Here is a 26,507-nt window from a genome sequence, read left to right as displayed (position 1 = left end):
CTCCCCAAAAAACCAAACAGAAAAGACAACAGGGGAAGACAACGTGAGTTGGGGGGACGGGGACTAATATAATAGCTACACCAAAGAATGTACTGTACATAGGAACCTAGGAACCATTAGTCCATCTACTTCAGTATTGTCTACACTGACTGATAGTGACTGATAGTTTCAAGTGAGGGTCCCTCTCAGTTCTACCTGAAGATGCCAGGATGAGAACAGAGGATGAAAACAGAGTCCTTGGTTGAATTTTACTCTAATTTGCATTCTCACAGTAAGGCCAACCCCTGCTTGAAGTGACAGAACAGACAAAATCATAAACTGAAGGCATAATGGAATATTTTGTGTTTGATCTACACATCATCCATTTTTAACATTTGTACTGCAGAGACTCTTTGAAAAAGGTATTTTAAAATGCATCAAAATTGGTGATGGGAAAACTTTCCTCTGGTCAGCTTGAAACTGGTTCTTTAAATTACAGTGTTATTCAGAGACCTCAGCGTGGGTGGTACGCATATTTCTCCCCAAGAGTTCTCTCCAGGCTCGAATGGTTGTCATTAGATATTACTGATCACCCAAATAAAGGGAATTAAGCCCTTTAAGAGCGCCACTTGAATGCTCTAAGATCTCAGTTCCCATGACTGTCTGCTATTGCATCCCATCCCAGGTAGTGGGAAGTTGACCTTCCTGTTCAGTACAATGTAGGAAGTGGTGGCCCTTTGGAGCTCTAATTCTTTCCCTGCAATTCTTAAGAATTTCAATAGGCTGCCCTGCCTGAACTTTTATGAAATCCTAGCTGCTACATCTTATAATATTGCCTTACTCAAATCTTTCAAAATTCCATCTGCTTTTGCCGAAATCCCTGCATAATTATCACAGATTTGGTAGCCATCACAGGATGGGCTTTAAAATCTCTAGTGAGCAAAGCCAGTGAAATTGCTAGGCCCTGGAAATGTGCATTATCTCATGTTGGCTGACCAAGCAAGACAAAGCTTAGCCATTTGACTGTGCTGAATCTTAGGCAGAACATCTTTTCCTGCTTTTAGGGGTACCCCGTTAAAGGGATCCGGTGGTCGCGGATCTTGTCTGATGTCCTGCTGGTGGCTAGGGCCATGGCACGATCCCCGGTGACATCAGGGGAAGCTTCCAGTTGTATTTGCATCAACAGGCTCCTCCCACTGGCTGTTAACCTTATATGACTCCCCGCTGAGCGGGGTGGAGTCATGCTTGCTCGTGTGTCCAATGCCTAAGCCAATACGTCTCACTTGCTCTAACCAATAAAGTTGTGGCCTTATTTTGCCCATTAACCTAAATTCATGTGTCACTGTTTCTTTTTAATCCTCACGGCAGCGGGTCCTCGAACTGCAAGTGGTGGCCCTTTGGCTCTAATTCTTTCCCTGCAATTCCTAAGAATTTGAATAGGCTGTCAGGTCCCCTACCTGAACTTTTATGAAATCCTAGCTGCTATATCTTATAATATTGCCTTACTGGTTTCAATTATCTCTCAAAATTCCATGTGCTTTTGCCGAAATCCCTGCATAATTATCACAGATTTGATAGCCATCATAGGATGGGCTTTAAAATCTCTAGTGAGCAAAGCCAGTGAAATTGCTGGGCCCCTGGAAATGTGCATTATCTCATGTTGGCTGGCCAAGCAAGATGCAGCTTAGCCATTTGACTGTGCTGAATCTTAGGCAGAACATATTTTCCTGCTCTCTTTTCTTGCCCATCCCAAATCCCTAATTCCTTAACTTTTTAAGATTATGGTGGTGAGGCCAAACACGTTATTCCACAAAGCCTGTGTAAATTAACTTATTTAACTAAGATGAATCAAGAGTCTTCCCTGTGGTTGGTTCCAGATAAGCTCCAGGGATTGCAGAACTCTAATGTTGCAAGGGTTAGAAGCTTTCTTATGCTTGCCTATAGATTCCTGGAATCTTAAAAATAAATGTTTAGAGGCATGTATAATCAGCTCTGTACTAGCAATGATTAGTGTCCTTGACTTGAACAATAATTAAATTAAAATCATGTTCTGAGCATGTGCGAAAGCTCATTCTACTTCCCAACCCATTGAAGTATTTATGAGGATAACAATGCACAAATGGGATGCTTCTGAGTATTACAAGACGGCTAACTTGTAATTAGAAACTTTGGGGGCTGGGTTATGTTCATTTACATAAGAGGCGCACACACCATGCATATATAAAATGAACTTAATCTGATTTGTGTAAAAGCTTTAACACCTATTTCCCTTCTACGGTATAAATACTGGTAATCAATTAGTTTCACTGAACACACATTGGAAAGGTTGAAGGGATCTTATTATTATACCTACACAGGGGGCTACAGAAAATAGTCCCTTCATTGTTGTATGACACAGGTGTAAGAGCTAAAGCTCTGAAGTCAGCATTCTGTTAATAAGGTCTTTCAGCAATAGGTTCACATATCCCTGAGATCTTTCCAAAGTGTCTCCTTGAAGACATTGTGGTTTCCAAGAAAATATTCCCCATTGCATGCATGGAAATACTTTCAACATATGTACTGGGGGAAATCTTGGCCAAGAAAAGTCAAAATTTGTTCCAATATTTAGTCCTACTTTCTCTAAAAATGCAAATCTAAGGGCCAAGCTAGATGTGACATCAGGAGACTTGTGGTAAGATTTCCTGTGTTTCCCTTCCCACAAAGGTCAGAGTAACCACAAGCTGCTTAAATTGTTTCCCCGATTCCTTAATCACTGCCCAATCTGTCATTTTCCCCAAGGAGAACATGCAGGTACAAAGCAGAACAAATAGCTATGAGGGCAGGCAATCCAGATCATGAAGCTGGGGAAAGGGCTAACTACTCATTTCTGAACATTCCAACCCCAGTCTGACTTGCAGTGCTGGGCAGCTGCTTTTACCTTGGAGGGGAAAAGTAAATCTCCTAGCCATAATAGCGCTATTAGCTATTTCCCCCTTTTAAACATATGAAATAATATATATTAAAGAGGAAAGTTCTACTGTGATTAAACCAATTTCTAAAATGAAGGACTAATTACCATGTTCTATAGGAGGGCAATGGTGAAGTTCAAATGATTGCATCCCTGTGGATAAAGATTTCACTCAGACTGTTATGATTGTGATTAGACTTAAGTCTTGGAGAAGCATTAGTCATGGGCTATATCAACAAGGTCATTAGGTCCCCTAGGGTACCATCTACATAATTCTGACAAGAAAATTAGTTTTATTAAGCATTCAGGTTGCCTTATGGATCGATTTTCAAACTACAAAACATGGAAATATAAATAAAACCGGAACCTGACCATTAAAGTGTCCTGATAATCTAGACTGCACATCTCTCTCTCTCTCTCTCTCTCTCTCTCTCTCTCTCTCTCTCTCTCTCCCTCTCATAGTCACATTGGAGCACATATCCCTATTTACAGTATGTATTATCCAAACTTTCAGTTTCCGGGTATTTTCTAGGTTATCTAGTTAAATAAAGTTATAGTTAGACATTTTAGACATATACAGATTACACACACACACACACACACACACACACCTGACAACCTTTCCTTTTTCAGACACTCACATAAATCATTCAACTTTCAATAAGGAAGATACAATCACCACAAAATCTACCTCTGCATAAAAACAAATAGCTAACACCAGATAATGTGGGCAATGAGTGTAGCCAAGAACACCATTTCATCAATAAAAACTAAAACAAAACATACTGGCAGCAGTACAACTAACCTCATCTCCTGCACACCCACACCAAATAGGATACCGCTGTTTATGTTTTCCCATTCTGAGAGCTGAAGAGCTTGAGTTTCTATCACATTCCCTGAGTTCTCGGGGGGACGGGGGATGGGACGGACAAATACATCATACTTTATATTGTATACTTTATTAAATGAAGTCTCAGACACCAATTAATCTGTTTATTACTATAGAATTGCTTTAGACAACACACTGACATTTAACTTGTGGAAAACATCCTACTTGCATGGTATTAATAGGAAGCTACCTTATACTTAGGGACACGAGTGGCGCTGTGGTCTAAACCACAGAGCCTAGGGCTTGTCGATCAGAAGGTCAGCAGTTCAAATCCCCGCGACGGGGTGAGCTCCCATTGCTCGGTCCCTGTTCCTGCCAACCTAGCAGTTCGAAAGCATGTCAAAGTGCAAGTAGATAAATAGGTACCGCTACAGCGGGAAGGTAAACGGTGTTTCCATGCACTGCTCTGGTTCGCCAGAAGTGGCTTTGTCATGCTGGCCACATGACCTGGAAGCTGTACGCCGGCTCCCTCGCCCAATAAAATGAGATGAGCGCCGCAACCCCAGAGTCATTCGCGACTGGACCTAACGGTCAGGGGTCGCTTTACCTTACCTTATACTTGAGTCATACTACCAACTCTAGTTAGCTCAGTATTGTCTTCACTAACTGGAAGTGGGTATCCATAATTTTATACAGCAATCTTTCCCTGCCACATCTAGACATAACAAGGATTGGACATAGAACAGCATGCAGAAATAGCATATGCTCTATCATTGCCTGAGTCCACCCTCTCAATGAACGGCTACAAGCATTTGTAGCTGTTTTCCCTACATGTAAATGTGGTCATGATCTTGTCTGAGATGGCAGCACTGATGCTATGCTGTTCACACAAGTAGACCAGTCACAGAATGTTCCCAATGAAATTCCCTCTCTTTCTGATTCAAGTCTTTGCTTGCTCTTAAACATGTAGCCAAAACCACACAACCCTTACACATAAGGGAGTTATCGGCACACTTGGGGTAGCTCTGAGGTTTGCAGGGGTTGAACACCCACCCTCCAAGGTAATTCGTTTCAGGCTAAGAGGCTACTGCAGTACAAAAATTTGAATGCTAAGCAACTGGTGATAGGACAATACAGTAAATATTTCCCACAAGAATTGCCAATCAGGGCAACGTGTCTGGAGTTCATTCCACACCTGAGTATCCCACATGCAGTATAGAAGTGGAACAACTTAATCTTAAAAGATGCATATGAATGTTGATAAGGTTACAGGTAGGACAATGCCAGACAGAAGAAAGTTTTTGTCTCATTGGGCTTACTGATTGTGGTTAGATGCTTGTGTTGACAAAAAAGAAAATCAATCAGATTCATGCACCTAGAGTTCTTGTGCCTCTCAGTTGTAGGATATATTTTTTCTTTTCAGTGAGAAAACCCAGTGGAAATCCAAGCTTTTATGCTTGCAAGTGACAGTTCCTCCTCCTGCCTATATGCAAAGGAAATGGTGTCTGGGACAATGCCTGAACATCAAGGCTTGTAACTGAGAAGAGTTTCATTCCAATGGTATTTTAAACATTTTTATATCAAACCTTGAGAATAACAACCATCAGAGCATAGTACTTAAAATGAAGTCATTTTATACCATTATTTTTTATTGTGTAGAGTTGAATTCTATTCTCATATCTCTATAACCTTGCTTAATGATCCTGGGGTTAAAGTTCTGTCTTTTCTTTTTCTCTCATCTGAATAGTGGAAGTCCAATTTACACTATGCTAAGTTTATTAATGTCAGCCTAATCATTTTGAGATATATGGAAGGAGTAGGCTGCAACTGGCATCTTTGTATGCAATTAAAAAAGGCAGTAAGGTCAAAATAAATAGTATCTATGCCAGAATGAATGGATTTTAGTACCAATTAAGATTTATCAAATAAATATCAGCACACAAGTGCAAAACTAAAGGAAATCAGAAAAACATAACAAAGAAAGGTTTGCTTTTGCCCATTTTGTATTTGTCAAAAAGTGAAACCCTTTCCTTATCACTGCCTAATTACTACAGGCCCGTTATGTAATGGCTTTTTTATACATTTGAAGAGCACCAGAGCAAGTGGCATTAATGATAGCTGGCAACAAGATGGAAATGTAACATGAAAGGCTACTCTCTGTCTTCAAGCAAAAAGATGAACACTATAGCTAAAACATTCTTTATTCACACTTCACACTACTGCCTAAAAGAGAGAAAAAATGGGTAATGAAAATAGCAGAAGGTTGATGCACACTGCATCCATTAGAGACCATAAAAAGAAAACATTTTTTGCTACTCCAGGAGCTTGCTAATACACACATCCTTTCACCAATACCAATCCAACTTAGTGTTTCTTTCTTTGTTCCTTTTGTTCCACTTTCCGAATACAAATGTCAGGGACTGGAAGGACTCTGACCTGTGTCTAACAGAGGCAAGAGGCCAGGGGATTGACCTAGGAGAGAAGGCCAGTGATTTATATAGTTTGGTGCCACCCGTAAGGCAGAAGAGTGTGTGTGTGTGTGTGTGTGTAAAATGGTTAGAGCCATCTGAGTAAGAAATGAGTGCGCAGGACATGTCAAGAGGAAAAGGCTGTATAGGTGAGGGACACACCAGTTGAATCAATTCCCTCCCCTACCCCACTGAATCCTAGAACCAGGAGGGGTGATGGCTTCCATGTTGGAAGGTTCCTCAGGTTGCACACATGCACCCTGTCAAATGACGGTACATAAGCTGGTTAGGAGGCAACTGCTCCTCAGGGCACAGACCTGAGGACAGCTGCCTAGATGCTAGAAGTGGGGCACCATGGGAGTTTATGTGTTTGTGTGTTTGTCAGTACAGAATTAACCCCTTGGCTGGGGGTGCCTAGGAAAAATGATGGAAGAGACTTGAGAGAAGGAATGTTTCCTCACTCCTTCCCAGCTGTCCTTCTGTTTGTTTGTTTGTTTGTGTGCATGTGCCAGAACATACAAGCAATTAATAAAATCACAGTTTTCCAAGCAATTTTAAAGTCACAAGCAGGACAATTTACCTGCTTCCAATAATTAGAGAGCAAGACAAAAGAAATTCCTCTAGTTTTGTATTTTTTTAAATATCTGGCTTAATATAGCTGCCTTTTAAAATAAAAAGGATGGTATTCAACTAAACATTACTCAGAGTAAACCCACATAAATTAATGGACCAAACTTAGTTATGTTCCAAAGAAAGGAAGGAAGGAAGGAAGGAAGGAAGGAAGGAAGGAAGGAAGGAAGGAAGGAAGGAAGGAAGGAAGGAAGGAGTCTAGGGCATCTGCCCGCGGCACCACTCCAGACTTCCTTGTTCAAGGCCCTGTACTCTTGACCTGCTATTCTTGCCTTATACTAAGTTAGACCACTGGGTCCATCTTGCCTAATACTGTCTCTCCACAGTTTCAGGTACAGATTTACATCAGACCCTTTACATTGCCTACTCATACCCAAACAAGTGGAAGCTTTGCTCTAGAATTTTATAATTTCCTTCTAGGACTACTAACCCAGGAGGTATATTTGCAGTTTATATAAGCCCTTGGCAGAGGTCTAACTTTTCAAATCACCACTATAGATTACTTCAATCGAATTATGTTTTCAGTAATATTTCATTTTTTCTAACTACTTCCAATTGTTAGGAAAATAGTTTTCTAAGACGACTCCCCCCCTTAATTTAGAACAATCTGCCAGCTCAACAAATGGCTTTACTGAAAACCAATTTATACAACATATTGATTAACTATGAAATAACAGAGTAACTATAATGTCAGAAAAATTTTAAATACAGTCCACAGTTCACTAAATCACATTTTTACACAGGGACAGATAAAAACAACAAAACCAAGCCAAATGGCAAACTCTTTTTAAAAAATAAGAGAGTATGTTTTCTGTCCTTATTTAAAGAGAAACAGCTATTAGGAAATTTGTTATTTATCCAGTATTTCATTGGGAACCAAAATAATAATAAATAAATGACATACCACTATGCACTGGGGCACACAAGCAGTGAAATCTTTATAACAGGCTTCATTTACCTCTGATCCCATTGATCTACATCATCCACATTCAGCATAAATGCCCATAGAAAAAGAAACCTACAGTTTTCCATGGCTAAGCCATGCCTGCACTTATACAAAATAGTCTGTGTTTTAAACTATTTCTGATTGTTTGTGGATTTTATAATACCATTTGCATGGAAGTCCCAATACTGTTGTTTTTGACAATAGTTGAAACTTTTCCTTTTTTCTAATTCATGAATTAGTTCATTTTATTTTTGCAGTTTTTAATTCTTGTTGGTTTCATGTTTTTAGCATTGTTTTCTTATTTGTATTGCATTTTTATGTTCTATTTTTGCACACCACAATGTAGAACAGTTTATAAATTCTGAAATAAATAAAGTGCATATTGTTTTCTTCTTTTTTGCTGTAGTTATATTGAGCATCCTACAATGTATTTGATGCATAGACCAGTAAACTAAGCTTTGAAACAAAACATAAACCCTCAACTGATGTTCTCTGAAAATGGGGGAGGGAGGCGGTGGGGAGAAGAATGCCAAAGTTAAGATCTACATTGTTCACACTGAAGCATATTCAATTAAGTGTTTAACTGTTTCCTAATATTTCTGGTTGTGATTTTGATGAAACGTTGCTAATCTTATGTTCTTATTCAAAGCTTATTGAAAGCTGGAGCAGGAAAATACTGTGGATCTTCCCCAGCAATGGCCCCCAGTATGAGCTTACAAGCCATAGCACTACACTAACTGAAAACATTGTAATGGAAACTGTTAATACATTCAGAATGAACAAGAGCTGAGAGTCAAGTGACGTACATGGACATATGAATCATCGAATCATCTCTTAGTGACTGACCTAAATAATAATCTGACAACTCTCTTGTGGAAAGATACAAACACCATGCTGCCCTAGCACTTCATGCATAGCACTCAAAAGAATTACAGCCCATTTAGGCAGCAAACAGCAAGGGTAGTCCACATGTTGCCCTTCTGACGTTGCTTGATGCCATCATCTATCAGCGCCCACCAGCATGGCCAATCATCAAGGATGATTAGATCTGTAGTCCCAGAAACTTCTGGAGATTACCATGCTAGCTACCCCAGAGTACACCCACAGGGACATAGCTGTTACTGTGTTTCTGTTGCATTTTCCACTGAGCACGATATCCCCCAACAATTACAAACTGGTTATGAGACTAAACAAGCTTGATACAGATTGTTAGAATGTCAGTTAAAGCACACAGATACCACGATTTCCAGCCATTCCTTCAGAAAGTTCTTCCTCCACATTCTGACGTTGCCACATGAGCTTTTTATAAGAGATGAATATTTGCATTAAGTGGCATGGGGGACCCATGTTCATCAATCAAAATGGGCACTTTAAAGAAGCCTGGGACCTTTGCTCAGCTGAAAACATCTTATAATTTGGAATTTTTAACAACAATTTTTATAGTCTTGAGGACTAGTGATAGACCTGTAACGGCCCCTGTTTCTCTTCCAGTTTCATTCACTGTTCAGTTGCTTGGCTGGATGCATTCATTCATTCATACTTTTATACATTTGTATCATGCACTTTCAACTCCCATGTGTCCTTATTGCACAACTTTAGTGTCCTACATTTATGACAAATACCCAGGAAGCAGAGATTATGTACAGAATGCAGATCAGAAAAATGCAAACAATCACAATGATTATTCAAAATTCCTTTGAAATAAACCTGAAAGTGTTTCTTGCTTGATAAATTGCCAAGTAAAGGGGATATGACAGGGCCTTGGCTGTTCATTTTAATTGTTTGAGATTTAACAGTGCCATTAACAAAAAAAGACACACATTTTTCAAGAAAGAAAAACTACTCCAGTTGAATTAAATATCTCTATACTGCCGCTGGACTTGACTTGGCTTGACTTAATTTCTAGAAGAACTTCCATGGCATTAAATGGGTGTGCAAAGGAAGGGGTGGGCAGTGTATAAACTAATTTGGTGTTTCTGTATAATGAGAAACAGAATTATTTATTTTTGCAATTGATAATATCTAGGAAAGTTAGAATTATTGTGCATTATCCTTCCTGCCAGTTAAGCAATAGCTGGCTTAACACTGGCTACCCTTTGCTCTGTCATGTCCAATCTGGTTAATCAATGATAAACATTGTTTTTTGGCAATCATCATCACAAAATGCACACATGCTCTTTCTAATATGAAAATTCAACTGAATGATAAGTAAATCATATTTTGTTATTTCATAACAAAAGTATAGTAGCATAGAAACATTTTGTTATCCACTGTTCGAACTCTACAATAAACAGAGACTGAAGGGAGCATCAATTAGGTGCTGTTTAGCCACATATTCTGGGACAAGAAGGTGGGCACCCAAATATACAGTGCAGGCTTGGAGAGGAGATAAACTTTCTCTTTATTTCTGTTATAAGAAATTAATTAGAATTCAGGTTTCATTAGAAAATCTGTCTATTCTATTTTTTTCATATTCTATTAATTCATGTTGAGACTCAGCACTTTAACGAACATGTTAAAGTGCTACTTTTTGCACCAAATATCCACAGTAAAACATTTAGCATGGTCCCACACCTCACTTGCTCTAATTGGCCTGCCTTTACCATTATTCAATCCCTCTATATGCCACTTGCTTTTATTTCAAAACACTTTCCCATTTCTATCTCCCTTGCCTTTTTCTGCAGAATAACACTTGCCCTACTATTAGGTCAAGTGAGATGATGACTTCAGGCAGCAAATGCAGGAGAGCTGTACTGGCAGCTCCTTTGCTGCTCTTTCTAAGTCTCCAGTATTTTGACATGTTTTGTTCATGTGTAAGCTGTATATGTGAGCAGCATGCTTGAATTGGGCTAGGGACTTCACATGATCAACCTGAATCATGTTAAATTGTTCAGAAATGTTGTAACTCCCACATGGAGGCTGCGCTTTGCTTAAGCATGATTTGTTTTAATGTCTAAACCTAAGCCTGTCCAGAGAAGATAATTGTTTGCGACAATGAGAACTAGGATCTGAAACCACAGTTCGACAGACCATTGACAGCCCACACTTATGGTCCACACACTGAGTGCTGTGGGGATTGGCATGAACTCATGAATGCTGAGCAGATGGGAAACAAAAGCTGACAAGACCTATAAATCAAGGTTTGCTTGTTGTATATCTCAGAGCTCAAACCACAGCATGGCTTCTTAGCTACTGTTAGCATAAGACATGGTTGGAGTGTCACAAGGCAGAAGCAGTGTTCAGCATCATTCATATGGCGTTTGTCATGTTCAGGCAATAGTGTTATTGGTGTCAAAGGATACTGTGTACTAGCAGTTGAGCTCAGAAATCCAATAGGATTAAGCAATATGCCTTGTTAATTTAGACAGCCCTTATATGACAAATCACAATACAGTAATTAAAAACATTATTTAACATTATTACTCTTAATTTTATTTTATTTTTTCTAAACTAGAAATGAAAAACCAGTCACTTCTGAAAGGAATGCATTCATGTCTTGAAAGGGATAAGCATATTTTTCTCCCTCTAGACTTCTGCAGCCTCTTCCAGTGTAAAATAATTTGTTTTATACAGCCTCTCTGATTTTTAAAAAGTCTCTTCATAGGGCACAGTATTCACTGCACACTGTGAACAGTTAGAGAGGGAGGGATGGGAGGAGCAATGTTCTGCCCTGCAGGTATGACTTTGTAATCAATACAATTCTTGACAGGAATATAAATCTAACTTACACAGTGAACAGCTAAAGTTTGAAATTTTCATGGAAATCCTTACTTTAGTAATAACAGATTTATAGCCTTGCTGCTGAGATTGCACAATGTCCTGCCCAACAACTGGGAAACAATTTATATTCTTAGCTACAGTTTACTAGTATTTGAGCATGTATTGTATATAGTTCATGGTCAAAACAGCAGTAGTGCAAAACATAACAAATATAACATTAACTAACATTGAAAATGACTGTTAGTGCCTTCATAATTTTGAACATCATTTTGTATGTGATGTGCCTTTAGAAGAAACACACACACACACACATTAATATTCTCATTTGAACTATCAACACATTACATACGTAGTTTAATCCATTGATTGCCCTGCTTTTAACAAATTAAGGTTACAATCATATGTGCACTTGCTTAGAAGCATTCTTGACTGTGAAAGTACAGATGGAGATTGGGGCAGTATGGGGGGAAGAGAGAGGAAGAGAGGAAGAGCACAAAGAAAGGATCAAGCTCTGTAACAAACACTAAACCGTAAACACTGTATTTCCTAAGTAGTGTTAATTAAAATTCTAATTTAAAAAATAGTTGTAGTCTCCAGCTGCTACCGTGTTTCTCATATTATAAGACATGTCTTATATTTATTTTTTCCTCAAAAAAACACACTATGGCTTATTTTCAAGGGATGTCTTATTTTTTTCCTCCTCCTCCTGCTGCGGCCGGCATTGCTGCTGCGCCTATCACTATGTCTTATTTTCGGGGTATGGCTTATATTCCTTGAATGCTTAAAAATCCTGCTATGGCTTATTTTATGGGTATGTCTTAAAATATGAGAAACAGGGTATTAAAAAAAAACAAGTCAATTTTTCTGAACAGAGAACAATAATGCAGTTCTCCTGATTCATTTTATACAAGTGTGTCTTGCACAGGTTAAAAGTTTGCTTGTAACAGCTGTATGGGACAAATTAAGTAGGATGAGCTCTTCCAACTTGGACACGATGGCTGTAGCTGCAGAACGGAACTGTTGGGACTTTAGCACTCAAGTTCAGAAGCCCATTACAAGGTGAGCCAAACTCCCCTCTGTATTGGGCTTGGCCTGCAACCAGCTGTCCTTGGCCCTTGCCCATAAAAAATGTACCAAGCAGCTTCTTACTGTTATGTCCACATTAGATATTTGGCACTGCCCTTGTAACATTCCAGGCACAAAAGCCTACAGGAGATGTGTGTTCCCTTTGACGGCACGAAGCTGTGGGACTGCTTGGCACCAGCGTTCAATTATTCTAAGGGAAATTTCATGAAAAGAACTGTACCATGACTACCATTGATATTTGGGCATAATTGGAAGAAAAATTGGGCCATGGGAGGGATTTGAAAAACGGAAGCCGGTCCCTACCCACTGAGAGACTTCGGAAGCAAGAACGTGTACCGAAGCCAGGAATCTATTTTTAAAAGTGAGAACTTCCAAAGATCAGACCTTAATCTTCCCCCTAGAAGCAGGGGAAGGGGGGAATAATTTAACTGTATCTTAAATCCCTGTAAAATTGCTGATTTTGACTTCAAAGTAACACCCCGGTTCAGCGCTGCGGAAAAGCATTGTGACGTCACAATGAAAGGATATTTTCAATCTCCGTTTCTTATCCAGCTATGTGAAGCCACGGTAGTGGCATAAAGTGAAACAAGGATTAAGCTATAAGGAAAAAAGAAATAAATTTTGGAAGAATCTAAATGAAGATCGGAATTATGGACAATTTAAAAACCTAAGGGGAAATAACTTTCGATTCTGAGTTGGAGAGAAGTCTCTCCCCCCCCCCCTTTCTTGTTTTTGCATGCCACGACCTTCAAACCGGAAAGATATGAGACATAACAGAGGTCCTTTACCAGACTGTGTTGAACTTAATTGTGGAAAACAGACAGGAAATTAAAGCATGTATTTATGAAACGCAGAAATTAAGGGAATGCCTCATGGACTTAAAGGAGGAGACAGAAGAAAAAGAGATGGAAAATGATGGGAAAGAGAAAGATGTGGATCTTGGAGAGGAGGATATAATGGTTAAAGAAATATTGAAGGACTGCGCTTTCATTCAGAGGAGAGAAGTTGTATTTTGGCTGAGACGGGAAGAAGATCTGAAAATGGGAAAGGACAATGCTGAGGGCAAAATCAAAGGTTGGTTTGGAAGGTGGTAGGGAGAGAAATTTGATGATAGGGCATTGAACCATTGGAGAATGGGAGTGGGGTGAAAAATTAAATCGTATTTCTGGATGGATAGATAATTCCGGTTAGAATTTGGATTGGATAGATTACGATTTTATGGCTTTTTGTTAAAGAAAGAAATTGAATCTGCAGCTGCGGAGGGGGTGTAAAAATTATGAATAGTTAAAAAAAATATTATTATTGTGTAATTAAAATTTCCCAGTAGTGATGTATGGAAGTGAGAGCTGGACCATAAAGAAGGCTGATCGCCAAAGAATTGATGCTTTTGAATTATGGTGCTGGAGGAGACTCTTGAGAGTCCCATGGACTGCAAGAAGATCAAACCTATCCATTCTGAAGGAAATCAGCCCTGAGTGCTCACTGGAAGGAGAGATCCTGAAGCTGAGGCTCCAATACTTTGGCCACCTCATGAGAAGAGAAGACTCCCTAGAAAAGACCCTGATGTTGGGAAAGATTGAGGGCACAAGGAGAAGGGGATGACAGAGGACGAGATGGTTGGACAGTGTTCTCGAAGCTACGAACATGAGTTTGACCAAACTGCGGGAGGCAGTGGAAGACAGGAGTGCCTGGCGTGCTATGGTCCATGGGGTCACGAAGAGTCGGACACGACTAAACGACTAAACAACAACAAATTAAAATTAATTTTTGGAAATCATTGAGATATTTGGAAGAATTTATAGGCTGACAGAGAAAATATTTCGTGTTTTAAAAGTTGATATAGAATATAAGGTATAAATTGGATTAGGTTAAATATGAAATGTTGGATCAGTTGAAAGGCCTCCGGCCCCTGTCCATCTTACCCATCCTGGAATCTCTGGTGGCAGAGGGGATTTTAGGATGGGGGGAGGGGGGGAGGCTTGATATATAAAAAAAGGATTGCCCTTCTCTTATTCTTCACTCTGGAGCCTTCTGGTGGCAGGGGGCAGCCTGGGGGGGAAGGGGGGAGGTAGGAATGTGAAGAATTCATAAGCAGGGTTAAGATATATAAAATGTACTGTATATAAATATGATACATGAAATTGCTAAAGAGGATTGGAAATGAAAACCAGATAGAGGGGATCTGGAGAAGTCCACATAATAATGATTACACCTTGACACAGGAGTAATTTAGTACTGGAGGTGTACTATTATCTAGCTTCATTAATGTGTAATCCCAAAATTTTTGATACCCTCCAAAATGTTGCCAAAGTTTGGTGCTCATTTTGTGCTGTGAACCCTGCATTTTGACCAAACCCTGGCTTGCTGTGTTAATTACCCTCAAACTGAGTAATTAACACAGCAAGCCAGGGTTACAACCACCCTCATGTAGACTGGCTACGTATGCATTCCGGTCACTGTACCATACAGAGTGAGCTCATGTATGGTATATGTGTGTGGCACGGAAGCTGTACTTCTCAGGATAGAGCAGGGCTGTGCAGAATTATTAAAACAGCAGAGAGCATTATTGGCTGCTCACTCTCCACCTAGGAACAAATCTATACCACTAGGTGCCATAGAAAAGCACTAGACATATCGGGAGATCCAACGCACCCTGGTCACCAGTTCTTTGAGCTCCTACCATCAGGACAGAGATATAGAACAATGCAGGCAAGAACGAGAGGTCTCAAGAACAGTTTCTTCTCTAGAGTGATTTTGGCCTTAAATGGAAAGTCTCGACTTTGAAGTCATCTTATTTTACTTATTATATTGTATCGTGTTGCATTGTTTTAATTAGTGTTTTGTAGTAATTCTGGATTATGTGGAATATCTGAGCTTTATTTGAGTGGTGGTAACTGAGTGATTTTGTTGTTCCCGCAAGGGGACAATGACAATAAAGATTATCTTATCTTATCTTATCTTACCTTGACAAAGAGGTAACATTTCTAGATACCCCAAAAACCTTAAATGTTCTAATGAAGCCATTGCATTATGAAACATCATCACCACGAGACAATGAGCAGCAGGGGAGTTCAGCTGGGTTCCTCTGTGAACATTTCCTCACACACATCATGTCTTAGCTATTGGAAGCAGTATTGCAAAAAATATTGATGAAGAAAAGGGGCTGGGAAAACCATAGGGATCCCAATTACAAATTCCAATTGTAGCAACAGTTAAAGTTAAAGGTAAAGAGTCCCCAGTCGCGAACAACTCTGGGGTTGCGGCGCTCATCTCACTTTATTGGCCGAGGGAGCCGGCGTACAGCTTCCGGGTCATGTGGCCAGCATGACTAAGCCGCTTCTAGCGAACCAGAGCAGCACACGGAAACACCGTTTACCTTCCTGCCGGAGCGGTTCCTATTTATCTACTTGAACTGCGTGCTTTCAAACTGCTAGGTTGGCAGGAGCAGGGACTGAGCAACAGGAGCTCACCCCGTCGCAGGGATTCGAACCGCCGACCTTCTGATTGGCAAGCCCTAGGCTCTGTGGTTTAACCCACAGCGCCACTTTTAGCTTCTCCTAAATTGTTAATAAATAGCAGGTAGAACTTTTTCTATTGATAAGGAACACAGGAATTACGTATTTCAATACGTCTTTGAAGAAGTCCCAATGTAATACGGAAGTTTCCAAGACCATTAGTTACATCTTTCTTGCTTAATGAAGTAACAAAATTATGAGATTCAGTGCAAAGTGTTGTGCATTATCGGATTTATTTGAGCTTTTACAGTATGGCATTAAGAATTAAAACACTTCAGACGTAAGCACCTGGTAACAATGATTTCATTTACTGGCAAAAGACCAGCAAACTCATTTCAGTATCTTATTATTTGGGGGGGGATATGAAGAATTACCAACTTGTTCCCAAAATAAAATATCTGAATGTTTTATAGAGAATAATTTATACAATAGAACAATTGATTTGGATTCCACATCCAAATAAAATGCAGCCTACAGCCAACTTTTCCGTATATCTAACTTTTCCCTATATCTAATACTTGAAATAGCTCATTACTATTTGCAAAGTTCTTTTTAAAAATGCAACATTATTTCTCTAAAAGAAAAACAGTTATCAGAAGGGCTGAAAAAATAGTGAAATCTCTTTATGGATCAACATCCCACCAAAAATTTGCTGATAAGTGTATTTTAAATATACATTTAAATGACTGAGAGCTTGAGTACTTGTACTCACAGTTGACATTGATCTCCTTTGATCCCTTTAGTTGTGCAGAAACATTTTCCTGTTTGCATGTGACAAATATTTGCATGTCCACTGCATGTGCAAGCTATAAAAACAAAGAGGAAACTGCTGAAGTCTCTCATTCCAGTGTAGCTTTGTATACAGAATAACATACTTTGATAATTATTTAATATGTTAGCTAGAGGTAATGGTAAGACTAATTTTCTGACTGGTAATACATTTGATAAAATTAAAATAAATTCAGTAGCGGAAACCTTGCAAGGAATTCACAGAGATTTGGAACTGCTGTATTTGTCATCTTGCACTGTGCTTTGTATCATGGTGTTTTAATATTTTCTTGTTGTCGGTGCTTATTGACCAATGAAATGAACTGTACACAGAATTATAGGCATTTAAAAAAACAAAAATTGGTATCGGTTATTGTGGATTGTACCTGAGCCCCATATATGAAAATATCCCCACAGTGTGGCACTCTGAGTAACCCTCTATCACCTCTCCCCAAACCTAAAACGTTATAAATCTTGTTAGAAATCACCAAATTGAAAGATGGATCCAATGAAAACAGGTGTACTATAGGCAGATAGTACTCATACATTTCCCTCTTAAGATGCTCCAGAATATAGCTCCATTCTCTTTCTTTTTGTATGTGTACATAGTGGAGAGAGAATCTGTGCAATTTGGTAATTTTATAAAAAGTAATCCACTAGAACACATGTGGAATTTGAAGAAAACAAGACATATCAAAGGTTCCCAAACAAATTATTTCTTTTCAACACTTGCATCATTCCAAATATATATCCCTAGAAACAAAGCAAATCATGAAGAACCAAAGGAGTCAAAGCACTAACCAAAGGATTGCTGTGGCACATATGCCAATGAGGAGGAAAGAAATATCCTCAATTGATGTTGAGGAACTAGTTTTTTATCACTGTGAGCAATTATGGTTTCAGAACTTATCTAAATTCTGACTTCAATTAACTGTGTAACACCAATTATGAGGTACTTTCCACCGTGCAAATTTATGAAGGAACTCAGGGCAATGATATTTGTGACCTATGTCAATGTTGAGTATGTTGCTAAATCACTGGCAGAGCCCGCTTGTATGGAAGTGTGCAAGGTTTGACGAGAACAGGTAATGACAGAGAATATATCAGATGAAAAGAACCATCTCTTTGTAATGCAATATTAGTATTATTACTAGATACTAGTGCATTATGCATGATCTGAAAATCCATCAGCAGCATGAGCTTCTCTCTAATAAGGCATGCTTCCTCATATCTGTATATTGAGTTCAAATATCAATCATAAACTAAAAGATTTTTGATGAATGATGATGAGGCCATCTTTCAAAGCATGCACCGAATTTCTATATTAGATAGAGCAGAAACACATACTAAGCAAGACTGACCAAATAGAACTTTTTTTTTCATTAGCCACGCATACCCTTCCAGAGCAGTATATCATATTCCTCGTACAGTTATGACTGCTGAGGCAGACCCTGCACCTTTTCCCCTTATTTGAGGTCAATACTGGGGAACCAAGCCTAAGAACTACACATGCTTGTGGTAGCATGTGTAGTTCTTAGGCTTGGCTTAAACTACTGTCCCACCTTCCCAGAAATATTGTCTCTTGGCTATATAACTCAGACCTAGAACAGATGCAGTGTGCCTTTATTTAATACTGCCAACCCCCTTTTTTAAAAAAACTGGCACTTTGAAAAAGGATTTATTTCACAACAAGAACTGTAAAAAGTGGTCTGTCAGGAGTTGGAAGTCTTTAAAGAATCAGTAAATTATATATATTGATAGCTCAGTCGGTAGAGCATAAGATCCTTAATCTCAGGGCCATAGGTTCGAGCCCCATGTTGGGTAAAAGGTTCCTGCATTGCAGGGGGTTGGACTAGATTACCCTTGTAGTCCCCTCCAACTCTACAATTCTATGATTTTTTCCCCTATGAATTCAGTAAATGTCACAGGCTTTTCAGTAAGATGGTAAAATGATAAGTGTACAGCTGAGATTTACTTCAGTCATTTAAACTTATCAGATGTGTCCGTTTAGGTTTCAACAACCTGTGGGTTCTGAAGCAGGCCAGTACTTTCTGCCGGGCGAGTACTAACCTGCCTATTGTTCTTGAGATTCCCAACCTTGAGGCTATACTTACTTAGTATAACAGACCGGGGGACCAGCGCACACTCCCTAACAGGTTTGGAATTATTCTTCTCTCACTAGAAGTTATTTTCCCTTCCTACTGAATTGGAATTTAAGTAGAGCATTCCCTCACAACTCCACTTCTCGTCTCCCAAAATACAGCTTCCTGGCTGTTGCGTGTTTGTATACTCTTTAAAGACAATAACCACTGTCCTTTAAGCTAACCCCCAGCTCAGAGACTGCCTTCTCTGGCTAAAATTTTCCCTCAGGGCAGATTTTACACAGCTCAGAGGTTATGCTGTTATTGAGCTGAATCCCAGGAACTGATTTTCCCTCTCAAAGTAATGTCTCCACCCACTTCTGGCTACCTGTACCTACAGCCAATCAGAGTGAAGTTCTAGCTCAGCATACTGAGAGCTATATCTCTCTGGTTGTCAGACAGCAGAGGAACCATACCCCACAGCTGGCAAGTTGCCAGGAATGGATCAGACAAGGAAAAGTCCTTACCATCTGCTTTTTATTCAATATTTGCAAAGAGAGGCTTGCAAAGAGAGGCTGCAGCCTCTTGGAATAATAGTGTTGTCCCGAGTAAATCTCCACCCCCTTCTCTCCCATTTTCTCATTCGTCAACAGCACCACCCCCTCTACAGTTGCCGCTTAGGGCCATCTGTCTTCGAGCTCTTTGCTCTCTTACTTTTAAAGCTTGCCTGGTTCTTGGAGATGGTGGGTCTGGAATGCTTTCTAGTGATAACATGTCAGCCAACGGCTCCAGCTCCGCCTCCTCCTCTTCTCCCATTATTTCCCAACTATTCCCCTCATCTTCCTCTGAGCTGTGCCCTCCCTCAACCCCCTGTTGTAATTTTATAATTCCAAACTTCTTCTCTAGAAGGGTCAGGCTAGGGAGGCGGTCTCCACCATTCCTCCTCTGCCCAGTCCCTGACACTGGTGAAATTTTGCCTATATTGCACCATCAAACTCTGCTTCCGTCACAACTGTGCACACAACATTTGCTACTTAAATGTACTAGCCATAGGCATACAAAATTCTTACAAGGTCCAGGAAGTTAACTTGTTTAAAAACCAAAAACCAAATAACTGCTGTCTCTTTATTCAGGGCACCTTTTAAGCTATATATAAAAAAACACCTTTAATTGGGTAACTTAGAAATAAAATTATGCCTGCTGGATCAGACCAAAGGTCTATCTAGACAACTATCCTGTTTCTCATAGTAGCCAACCAAATGCTTTCTAGTAGCCCACATACAACACATGATGGCAATAGCCCTCTAGTTCTGTCATTCCATTGTGACTGGTATTTACAGGTACAGTGCCTCTCAGAATCACTCTATCATGACACAAAATTAGGAATGGCAGCAGGAGGCAGAAATTTTGCACCCCTGGACTCTGCTCACTTATCTCTCTGCCCTCCACTCAGCTCTCCAGAACCACCCCCTACCTTCCTCTCCTGATAGTCATTAATTTATCTAATGATTTGTACTTCCAGCTAAATGAATCTAAAAAGGCCAATGAACAAAACGTTTCTTCAGCTGCAGCACACAAGCTGGCACTAAGGAGGGAGAAGCAGATGGTGAGGGAGGAGGAAAAGGGACATTTGCAGGGCTTGTAAAAACTGAGGAAATAATGACTGAAGTGAAAGAAGAGATACAGGCTTAATTCCAAGGATCACAAATGAGTTGTAGCAAGCCTGAGGCTTGCAGGTTCCCTCCTCCTCCAAGAGATTAGAAGCAGCTAGTTTTTAATTTGTGACAAAACCATCATTTGTCGTTTTGTCCCATAATTTGCAATTGAAACAGCACCTAGCTGTGATCCTGATTGACACAATTTATACCTAGTTGCATTAGGATGAAGCTGCTAACTATGATTTGTCACAACTTTGAAGTTCAGTATTGACCACTGACTGGCAACAGCTCTCCAGGGTTTCAAATGGGGTACCATCCTAGTCCTACCTGGAGATGTCAAGGATTGAATCTGGGATCTTTTGCATACAAAACAGATGTTCTACCACTGAGCTATGGCCGTTTTCAAGGAGGGGGGTGAAAGTCCCATTGCGCAAATGGAAATCCTTGCACTGATGGGACATGGTAGTTAAATGCCACCCTCTACATTGCAAAATAAATATTTGTTGCAGCTCCAGCTGGCAGCTTTATTGCTTCCAGTTATATAAATAAACAGATTCCAGAATAGTTTAAATTGCTAATGAAATGACATATATTAACAGGGCAAGTCTAACACTAAATAGTGTAAAATCCTCTTCAGATGCCATCAATATAAATATTCCTGTTAACGTAAAAATGCAGGAGCAGCAATGGCATGTTTTTATAGCACATTTAGTGAGAAACATACACTACACTTCATTATGTTTGCAAGTATGTGTTTCTTTTTTCCACTTGTCTGCCCTTGACAAATGCACAAGAAATTACAAGCTTTTAATATAAGCAATGTGTACTGTTTAATTTACCACAACCTAAAGCTTAAATGCTTGATTTTATAGTAAATGATTAAAAGACAGCCAGATAGTTAAAGAACCTCAAATTGTAGAATAGCTATTTGCAATTACACTGAACTAGTAAACATACTGAATGATTTTCATTGTAAGGGTAGTGATTATTGTCTTCTATTCCTGCACCAAAAGCTGGGCAAAATGGACTACCTACTTACATACAATTAAGTTTTTGGGGCACTATCATGGATAGCAAACAGTCAAGCACCACAAAGCTTCAGTACTCAACTTCTCACCTGGACTTTGCCTGAGTCACATAACATTTGGCCAAGAATTTGGGAAGGAACACCACCCAGATTTAAGATTACGATAATCAATAACTGATGTGACCGATATGGCAGGTAGATCTCAGGTGATATCCAACCATCCCCAATGACTATTGGTTCTGAAATAAAATCACTATGTGTTATTAATATGACAGTTATATCTGAACTGGCTCTGCATCACATTTGACCACTCTATACAGTGGTACCTCGCTAGATGAATGCCCTGCTAGACAAATTTTTTGCTAGATGAATGGGTTTTGCGATCGGATGTTGCCTCGCAAGACGACGAGGTTTTCTATGGCCGCCACTTCGTCTTGCGAAGTGTGGCCATAAAAATCTCTGATCACAAAACCTACAGGGTATTCCTCTAGCGAAAGGGGAACCAGCTGTAGCGTGGAAAGAAGGCAAAGGAAGATGAGCTGTCAGCGCCTGTCAGCTGATCTTCCTTTGCCTTCTTCCCGTGCTGCAGCTGGTTCCCCTTTGTGTTCCGCTGGTCTCTGCCGGCTGCCGCGAGCAGTGAGGGGCAACCGGCAGAGATCAGCGGAATACAAAGGGGAACTAGCGCTTCCCCCCACCCCCCCACCCCGCCTAGCTCAACAGAGCGGCATTTGACAGGGCTTCTGAACCCCCATCAGATGCCGGCTCTGTCGGGCGGGGGGAGAGGAACAAAGGAAGAGAAAGCTGCCCTTTCTCTTCCTTTGTTCCTCTCCCTCTGCCGCCAACAGCAAGGACAGATCCCGGGGTTCAGCGCTTCTCTGAACCCCGGGATCTGTGCACGCTCAGCAGCAGGGGGAGAGGAACGAAGGAAGAGAAAGCAGCCCTTTCTTTTCCTTCGTTCCTCTCCCGCCGCCGGCAAGGACAGATCCCGGGATCTTTCCTTGCTGTCGGCGGTGGGGGGGAGAGGAACGAACGGAGAGAAAGCTGCCCTTTCTCTCTGTTCATTCCTCTCCCCCCACCGCCGACAGCAAGGACAGGCAGGCAGGCAGCAACAGCCCGGGGAAGCTCCGGGGCTGTTGCCGCCTGCCTGCCTTCCCCAAGCAAGCGTCCTTCCCCGAGCCGAAGCACAGCAGCCGCTTGCTCGGGAAAGGCAGGCAGACGGGCGGCAACAGCCCCCGAGCTTCCCCGGGCTGTTGCCGCCTGCCTGCTTGCCTTCCCTGAGAAAGCGCCCTTCCCCGAGCCAAGTGGCCGCTGCGCTTCAGCTCGGGGACTGCCGTCGGCAGCGGCACTTGCTCCCTTGGCTCAGGGAAGGCAGGCAGGCGGGCGGCAACAGCCCGGCAAGGCTCTGGGGCTGTTGCCGCCTGTCTGCCTGCCTTCCCGAGCCAAGCGAGCAAGTGCCGCCAGTCCCCTGGTGCCCATAGGAACGCATTAATTAACTTTTAATGCATTCCTATGGGAAACGGTGCCTCGCAAGACGAATTTTTCGTAGGACGAATTGACCATTGGAAGGAATTAAATTCGTCTAGCGAGGCACTACTGTACCTCCTTCTGAACAAGCATCTGCTTAATATATTATTACTAGCTCACTGTAAAAGTAACATTTGTGTATACACACAAATTTTCATCACAGCAATAAAAAAATTCAGACAAATAGTGGTCACTGCCCAAAATAATCCTTTAAAAGCAGCAACTAGGTACCAGCACATTCATTCATTCATTCATTCATGAAACGTCTTTGAGGCAGCAAGAAATTTTAATGCTTTTTTGTTGTTGTTTAGTCGTTTAGTCGTGTCCGACTCTTCGTGACCCCATGGTATTTAGGGCAAATAAATATGTGCATACTGTTGTATGCAATATGGAGATTGTAAGAAGAAAATAAAGGTTCTTTGAAGACAATATAATTTACTAAAAAAAAATCCATGCAGTAAAATTACCCCATATAAAACTTATTTAATAATAACCCTGTGGTGTGATTGTTTCTTGCTTGCTGGCTCAGCATAAAAAATGTAGTTCCTTATGCTGACAACAGAATAACCACAAACATTTTCATGAAGTACACATTTTAAGCAATTTAATTTAAAATGCAGTGGTTGCTTTCACCATTATTTCAAGTACTGCTGAAAAGGAATTTCCGTTTCAAAATGAGTTCACTACACAGGTTATTTGTTTACCTTGGATTATTACACACAAAGGGGTGTACATGAATAATTTTTAAATGCATTTGTGAATAGTTTAAATGTGTCTCTCTCAAGATGCATTAATAAAATATATGCTATTTATATTAACTCAGCATATTACACTGATTTATTAACATTCAGGGCAATACTCATACTGAACCAAACTATGGAGACTGGAACATTCTAAGGGATGTCTGAAAAGATTAAAGGTATAACAAGCTATTGCACATTGTAGATAGTCTTGTTATAAATATAAAGTGTAGCCATTTACCTCGAAAGTTAACAAATAGCACTTTATATGTAAAGTATATTGCAATCCTGATAATCACCCATTGTCATTAAGAAAATGACAAACTAAATCATCAAACTCTGTAAAGTGAGATTGTAGAAGAATTTGAACAATCCCAGCTGAAATGAAACATCTATAGGAATTCTAATGAAAGTGTTAAAAACGCAGAGATCGCTTACATTACTCACAAGATCTTGCACAATACTCTGTTGGTGTTCAATTTTGACTGAAGTGAAATTGGAGGTGGATTTATAGGGTTTTGCCCAGGCAAACATTTCTGGAACATTTATGAAAAAAGTTAGAAGTGTTTTTGCTAGAATTAGCACAATTTTTGAGGTGTTACACCTCTAATAAAACACTCACGAGGGAGTTCACGAATACTTCCATTTTTTACAAATGGAAAACACTGAGTATTATGATGTCTAGGAAGTTTTTTGGCCCCCAGCAAGTTTATTGTTATTTGTGCATACTCTCCCAGACAGCCCTAGGGCCATGCTAATGTTGCATGCACATTTGTTAGCTTTCAAGATCAGAAAATGGTATTAAAAACAGAGAAATAGGGGCTTGTATCAAACCTTAAAATAGTCTATTGCTAGAGAAGATTATTATCTTAAACAAACAGGGAATATAACATTGAAAATTAAACTAAAAGCATATCAAAAGATAAATCTTTCTTAGGGTAAACTGAACTAAATGTCATTCAATGAAGAGATATACTGCTATGCATGACTGATCATACCATCTGAAAATTAATGAACTCTTGACACTATAAGTTCACAATTTTCATGGCTTATGCTTCATGCGTCAAAAATTACTGTACTCTCCCAGTACCATATGGTGAATATTAACAAAAAAAAGAAAATCAAATTAAACTTTTGGAAGAACCTTAGTTCTTTCTGATATCACATTCTTTGTTCAATCTATATTATTCAGTATGAAAAATGTGTTGTACACATAGAAAAATGGAATTTGAGGCTGAGGGGTGCGAAAATATTGTTCCAGGACATTTAATGCACAATTAATATGGGACACAGTCTTGGCTTAAGAAAACCCCTAGTCAATACAATTTAATGAATCTCCTTCACAGCATTCTGTGAAAAGGAGTTTGATCTTGCACACTGCTAAACCCAATGAGAACTGGCAGTACAGAGCATATATTTGGCAGAAACTCCTTTGCTCAAATACTCATGCATTCCTTCTCTCCCTCTGTGAGTGAGTGTTTTGAATTTTTATTGTGCTAGTGAAGAGTTATTTTAATTCAAAAGCTTGCATCCTCTTTAAGACCACTGGTTAGTCTAGTAAGAGATCACATTTTAATATCTATTTCTAATTTACCAATAAAACTACCAGCACGTAGGTACCTTTTCCTTCGGGTTTTGTTAGAATAGTGACTCCTCCAAAGATTCCTAGAGCATTAGCTAATGCAGGGCTCTGAGAGGGGAGAATATTGGGGGGGGGGGTATTGCTGCACTCTGAACCATCATTTAAAAATAAAAATAAAATTTCCTACTATTGTAAAGGATTGGTTGTAGAAATAAGGTGAATAACATCTATTTTGTTTCTTTTCCTCTCTCTTGCGTGTCAATAAGACCTTGTGCTTACCTATGGATTCAACCAGAATGTCCTTAAGGAACTTCCTCCTGAAGAGCTTACTACTTGTAAAGAGCAATGGAGAGGTTGGCATGAGATGGGGAATCTGCATACCAGTGTTAAGTCATTGTGTGTGTCTAGCTACTACATTAGCCACAAGGGCACAAGGTGCAGATTGAGTCATATCCATTATACATCTGCAATGTAGGCAGCTGGGTGATGTAGCTTAAGTAGTATCTGACGGGTATGCCTGATCAAGTTTTTAAGCATAGTTTAATATATAATTTTTCGAAGGAATTGTAGGATCCTTGCTAAATGTCATGCCTTTGGCATCCCATCAGAATTATTGTGGAAGAATTTTAAAGCCATGTAATCAGAAGGTGAAATTGCATCATTATAATCATTATAATTCCTGCAAACCTAAGTTAGCTGAGTGCTCATGCAAACAGAATTCCCACTCACTTCCCCTACTGCAGTCAGCTACCCCCCCCCCACAAGAAACCCTTCCCTTGAGTAACAGCTACCTTGAATATGGGACAGAGGGCTGCAGTGGAAGAGAATTGGGGGGAATTGGTTAGAGAGTTTGCAGGAGTGAAATGTTTACTTGAAAAGCTGGATACAAAATGCTAAAACAATAAATAACAAAAAATTTACAATGTAAATATAAATAATAAGGAACAAAAAGTCTAGTTGGATCTAGAAATGCATGAGTGAAATAAATTCTGTAGTGGTTCTGTTCC

At 39.9% G+C, this 26,507-nt stretch overlaps 1 protein-coding gene across 2 annotated transcripts in view; it reads right to left on the bottom strand.

The window, feature by feature from the left end:
• The window catches only part of ATRNL1 (attractin like 1), a 516,702-nt gene that overhangs the window by 342,893 nt on the left and 147,302 nt on the right, over positions 1-26,507 (bottom strand). For both annotated transcript variants that reach the window (XM_060274774.1, XM_060274775.1), the window contains exon 20: positions 16,833-16,926. In XM_060274774.1, coding sequence (XP_060130757.1) covers positions 16,833-16,926 — 94 coding nt within the window. The remainder of the gene's footprint in view (positions 1-16,832; positions 16,927-26,507) is intronic.

Source organism: Zootoca vivipara, chromosome 5 (assembly GCF_963506605.1).
Source record: "Zootoca vivipara chromosome 5, rZooViv1.1, whole genome shotgun sequence".
Classification (NCBI taxonomy): domain Eukaryota; kingdom Metazoa; phylum Chordata; class Lepidosauria; order Squamata; family Lacertidae; genus Zootoca; species Zootoca vivipara.
This window is presented reverse-complemented; position numbering and strand designations above follow the sequence as displayed.